The sequence below is a fragment of the Salvelinus namaycush genome, chromosome 10 (genome assembly GCF_016432855.1).
Source record: "Salvelinus namaycush isolate Seneca chromosome 10, SaNama_1.0, whole genome shotgun sequence".
Classification (NCBI taxonomy): domain Eukaryota; kingdom Metazoa; phylum Chordata; class Actinopteri; order Salmoniformes; family Salmonidae; genus Salvelinus; species Salvelinus namaycush.
In genome coordinates, this window is record NC_052316.1 from 8519590 (window position 1) to 8525589 (window position 6000).

Genomic DNA, 6000 nt, shown 5'->3' on the forward strand with positions numbered 1-6000 from the left:
GGGTCAGCCAGAAGGCAAGGATTCCTTCTCTCCAAAAATCTCACTCAAACTGGGCTCCCACAGGCGTGAACTCGGCGGTGTTTACCGCACCTCAGGCCCTTCTCGGAGGTCTCTGAAGATGCTCTGGGTTCAGTGCAGGGGGCAGTGGACTCCGAACTCAAATCCACATGTTGTGCACTTTTCTTTCTCTTCTTCTTCTCCAGGACGGTCCGCACGAGCCCAAAGACTGTCTCATTGATGTTATCAGCAGGGCTGTCTTGGGGCCGGGCAGCCTTCTTATCAATGGTCTTCCATATCACAACCTATGTGTTGTGACAATTGCTTTGTTTGCTCTATAACCTGTTAATGCATATGCCTTGCGACTATGATATAGAAGCCTAAAGGCCGAGACAATAAGACAGTGGCGGAATAAATTCAACACCTTTGATTTATTGCAAAATTGTATCGCAACCTCGTCCGGTGAAGTCCACAACGCATATTGCACGTAACAAACAGTTATATGACCTACAACATGGTCAAGCAAGTTAATGTTTCCGACATTTTCGGACCACTAAACAACTATTGATTTAGAACCACAGAGATTTACCACACGTCGCAAAGAAAAGCTGCCTCCAATATTCCAGCACCATTTCAACTTCAACATCATCAAATCACCTCTGCTTAGTCTAATACAGTGTCAACTAAAAGATACCAAAAACGATTTAGCCCAATCTCCATAAGCTAAATATGATGTGTCTGGCCATGGTTCTGTTTTCTGTTTGCGCATGTCTGCACGCGCGTTCGTGCAGTAGAAAAACATGTTGACTCACCCTACTTGTAGAGAAACGCCGATGTCATCCTCCTCTCTTTCTTGTTGATGAAACGTCTATCAACCACTCTGTCATATAGTACACGCTTTTATTTTTTGTTGTCCTAGTCTAACTTCCATTCATGGACAACGTGAGCTAGTTAACATTAGCCTTCTACATCTAGCTACATATTGCACTTCCACCCTCACAGGCCAGGAGCACAATGTATGAATTAATGGTTGGAGCAGAATCGCCGTTATAATCATTGGCCAGTACGGAGAACTAAGTAAAACCACAAGTCCAAATCACTATCTCCATCCATGGGTAATTTAGGAAAGGGACAATTTTAGCTAGCTAGCTAGCCACCAGAGGACAACAACACAATGAGACGCACCAATTCAAGTTGTTTATGTTATCTAAGTGATTTGATTGGAGAGACGCCAAATCCAAGCTGGCTTCCTTTCACACTTTTTTCAGGCAGGACCATTCACAGCTGAGCTAAACGCTGCTTGGCAAATGTTTTATACTTTTTTTGTCAAGTGATGCCAACTGCTCACTGCGTTCGCTTACATTCAATGCAACGGACGGCAACAATGTCATACTCGTTTGGACCAGACAGCATCAGATAGATGGCCTTCAAGTAGAGAGACAGAGGGGCGCTGTTTCGCTCGCTCGGATGCTTTCTCCTGTAAGATACATTCAGCCTCTTGCGAATTGAAGGAAAATTATGAAACACAAAAAAATATGAGACAAAAGATACATTATTATTATTTTTTATATATATTTTTTGGGGGGTACATTTTTGGGGGAAGCCTGGCTTCCCTTGGCTTCCATGAATACACGCCACTGCTCATCAATGTCATTTTCAGCCTACTGTAGCACTATATCAAACATGTTCTTGCAGGTGTCCATGTCTGATGGATTTATTTATAAAGACGAGTGTGCTCGCATACTCCCTTAATAAAAGACATTCGCTTGAAAAACGCCAGAGTGGTGGTCTAAGGCACTGCATCTCAGTGCAAGAGGTGTCACTACTGTCCCTGGTTTGAATCCAGGCTGTATCACATCTGGCTGTGATTGGGAGTCCCATAGGGCGGTGCACAATTGGCCCAGCATCGACAGGGTAGGCCGTCATTGTAATTAACTGACTTGCCAAGTTAAATACACTTTAAAAAGCGGCAATAGTACTGTTTGTCCATTGTGAGACGCCGTAGACAGTATACACTTCCTCAAAATAGCCAGAATTAATCTAAAATAACTCAAGAAATCGGTCATTAATTGCAGTATTTCTGGTGCAGTATTTCCAAGAAAAAAAATGCATTCAAATGATTCGTCTCTTGTTGAATGACAACAATGACTTTATTGAATAATCCCTATATATATATTTTTTTTTTTTATGTGTGTGTCGGACACCGCCAATCCACTAAAAACCTCTCGACCCACCAGTTGAGAATCGCTGGGCTATGTTGTAGCCAAAACCTTCTGTGTCATTGAATCGATTAAATAATTAGTTACTTTGTAACTAGTCTCTCGCTGCCAGACAGAATGGCTACTTTTTTGCAGTCTTGTACAACATTGTGGATAAATAAAGATGTCCTTTACCATTGAATAAAATGTATAATTTCCGGTCTACTTAAGGTCCCATAGACACCAATGCGATAGCAGCTGGGCCTGGTCTACTTAGTTCTTTGAATGTATATGAACGAGAAGAAAATGAGGGAGTGGGGTGTCTCGCATCCTCTTCTGTCTCTGATTGTAGCCCTCGGGCATAATAATAACCATGTGACCAAACCCGGAAATTAGGCAGGTGACATCACTGCACCAGTTTCGAGTCAGAGCATTTAAATTTCAATCCATTCCATATCCACAAGAACTGAATAGGCTACATTTAAAAATTGAATGACGCAAATGTGATGTTAGTTGTTCTGCGGACGCCCGTTTCGTATGCATTAGACCACTTGACTTTGAGCCAGGAGAATGAACGAACAAGGAAGTAAAAAGTTGCAAATTGCAACAATGGAGAAACTTGAGAGATTCGATACATTACGTGGTAAGTGTAGCCTATTGTAACTATTCAAACTGTAAGGGTTCAATGTAAAAGCTTTAGGATAGTGACTTCTACAAAATTTGATTGGCTGATTGATTGATAGGCAGTAGTAGCCTAGTCACCAGTCTTAGGCTATCAGTGTCATTTAAGTCATGTTTGCTTGTCATTTAGGTAAGCAGGTGCAACCTGGAGAGTTTTGGGATCTAGTTGTTTTAACCGCTGTAGATGACAACCAGAGAGAAGCATACGAGCTTCAGATCTCAGAGAAACTTGAGAGGAAAGAGATCCCACTTGGCATTTCATATCACGTGTTCTCAGATCCACCTGGAGCCAAAATAGGTGAGGATAACCCACCCTGATTTGTGCTGATTATGGACCAGTTTTGCCGGGTGGGTATAATTTGTGGAACGTTCCAACAGGAATCTGTTCTAAAAACGTAAAGTACAAGGTTGCCAACAAACAACGCATACAAAGTAGCACGATCAACTCACCACGTAGCTTATTCTTAATGTTTGTCCATAGGCTACCAGAGTGAGAACAGACATTTTCGGAATAAACATGGTGAGTGAAAAATGGAATGAAATAGCCCTCTCCCTACCCGGTGTCTCATTGGGCCGCTATACAACTTTGAATGCGTTGTTTGTTGACGACCTTGTTATTTACGAAGTTTTTGGTACAGATTCTCGTTGGAACGTTCCACAAATTATACCAACCCAGTTTTGCCTTTTGAATCACACTGAATAAGATTACATGGACAAGGCGGACCTGATCCTAGATTCCTACTCGGAGAACCTTGATACATACTGCCCCTAATTTCACTGAAGCATTTCACTTTGACTGAATTGAACTTCTCTCGCAGGAAACGGAGGCGCAACACTGTACTCTCTGCAACGGCTGGAAGACATCTATGGGAAGGCGCTGGGTGGATACAGGGTCCTTCTGATTCATGCAGGTATAATCGCTCATTACATTGTAAAACTGTATATTAGTTGGAAATTATTTGAAAGTGATATAAATGTAAGATAGGCCTATATTATTTAAAATAATTATGCAAGCACTACTGTAAGTCTATTGTAGGTAACTGCTAAATGGTGTATATTTTTGACTGTTTTCAAATAACTTTGATTTTCCTAGGTGGATTCAGTCAGCGTTTGCCCAATGCCAGTGCCCTGGGGAAAATCTTCACCCCCATACCCCTGGGTGACCCTCTTTACCAGATGCTAGAGCTCAAACTGGCCGTGTTTGTGGATTTCCCCAAGCACATGAAACCGGGTGTGCTGGTGACCAGTGCGGATTGCATAGAGCTCTACAGCATAGCGGAGGATGAGAACATCAGGTTTGACAGGTCTGGGTTCACCGCTCTAGCCCATCCCTCCCCCATCTCCATTGGAACAACCCATGGAGTATTTGTGCTGGACCAGAAGGAGAAGTCTGTATTGGCTGACATGGAATACAGGACCTGCCTCCATTTTCTGCACAAACCTAGCGTCAAGAAGATGCACGAAAATGGTGCTGTGTGTAAGAACCAGGATAGCTGTATGTCACTTCTGAGTGATGCAGAGTTTGTGTACACAGACAGTACATATTATGTAGATTACAACACTGCAATGTCATTGCTTAGTCTATTCCGAGAAGTGGGTCCTTTGGGCTGTGAGATAGATGCCTATGGGGACTTCCTTCAGGCCCTGGGTCCCCAAGCCACGGTGGCTTACACCAACAACACTGTCAACGTCACCAAGCAGGAGAGCAACCTGGTGGAGATGCGTCAGAAGATCTTCCACTGCCTTAAGGGAACCCCGCTCAACCTGGTGGCTCTCAACCACTCCAAGTTTTACCACATCGGCACCACCACAGAGTACCTCTTCTACCTCACAGAGGACCCGTGCCTGAGGGGTGAGCTGGGACTATACAAGGTGCTAGGCTACAGCCAAAACTTTAGCTGTAAGGTCTGCTGTGCGATGCACAGTGACGTGAAGCCCGGCTGCTCTTTAACACCAGGCTCGGTGGTAGAGTACTGTAGGCTGGAGGCCGGCGCTCATGTTGGCGGGCGGACCATTGTCAGCGGCTGCTGGGTAGGTGCGGGCCTGAAGGTGCCTGATGGAACCTTCATGCACTCCCTCTGCGTGAACCGGGAGGGCCAAACCTGTTTTGTTACCGTCGCCTTCGGCATCGAGGACAACCTCAAGAAGAGCGTGGGGGCCCCTGCGAATATGGAGAGCTTGAACCTGTTCGGGGACAGTTTGGTCGAGTGCCTGGCCAAGTGGGGCCTGAGTCCCGAGAGCCTGAGGTTTTCTGGTGACACATCGAGTTGTAGTCTTTGGAACGCCTGTCTCTTCCCTGTGTGCCCGGACATGCGCGACTCGTTCTCCCTGACTCTGGAGATGCTGCAGCCCGGCGGGTCCACTATCACGTTGCCCCCAGGCACCAAGCTGATGTCTCTACAGGAGGCCCTGCAATGTAAAAACTTGGAGGAGATGCTCAAGTACAGGAAGAAACTAATGGAGGATGTAAAGATGAAGAAATGGAGCTGACTGTGATCTATAGTGATAACTAGGCTACTATTGATTGTAATACCATTGTGCCTTTTGTAATCATGATGGGAAGGATTGTGTGTTAAATTGAACAGAAGTAGGGATACAATGTGGTGGGCATTTGGTAGCATTCAGGTACAATGGTTGGATCAGCTGTTTGATACAAACGGGACATTTGGATGTAGCTTTTTTTGTTACAAAGATGTTATTTCTGTTGTATTAAAAAAAATTGTCTATGGGGAAATTATTGGGTAAGACGATCCATTTTGTAATAATGACAAAAAATATTTGAAATTTGTGTTTGTCTCTTCATTGTCCTATGCTGGTGTGGGACACTTTCCTCAGAATTAAAATAGATTCTGGTACTGTGCTCAATTTTAGAGCGCAAGTGCAAGGGACAGCTTTTGACATCCTGTACAGCAGCGCAGTGCCAGCTCTAGCCTTTTGGGGGCCCTATGAAGCAAGATTTGGTTGGGGGCCCCCCACCAAGTGAGCAATTATTTTTGGTGGCCCCCCTCTTGACAACGGAGAGAACATTTGATGTTTTAAAGCAAGTTTTCTGCAGTTCTACTAATTTTGCAATGGGGCAGAGAGAATTATCTGCAGTTTTAAAGCTAATTTCCTGAAATTCTAC

General features: G+C 44.3%; 1 protein-coding gene across 1 annotated transcript; it reads left to right on the top strand.

Annotated features, from left to right (window-relative positions):
- Positions 1–2599: 2599 nt before the first annotated feature.
- Positions 2600–5660, top strand: LOC120054404 (fucose-1-phosphate guanylyltransferase-like). Its single transcript, XM_039001819.1, has 4 exons — positions 2600–2838; positions 3007–3174; positions 3695–3787; positions 3970–5660. The coding sequence occupies exons 1-4, from the start codon at positions 2766–2768 to the stop codon at positions 5364–5366; spliced, it is 1731 nt and encodes a 576-aa protein (XP_038857747.1). The 5' UTR covers positions 2600–2765; the 3' UTR covers positions 5367–5660.
- Positions 5661–6000: the final 340 nt, after the last annotated feature.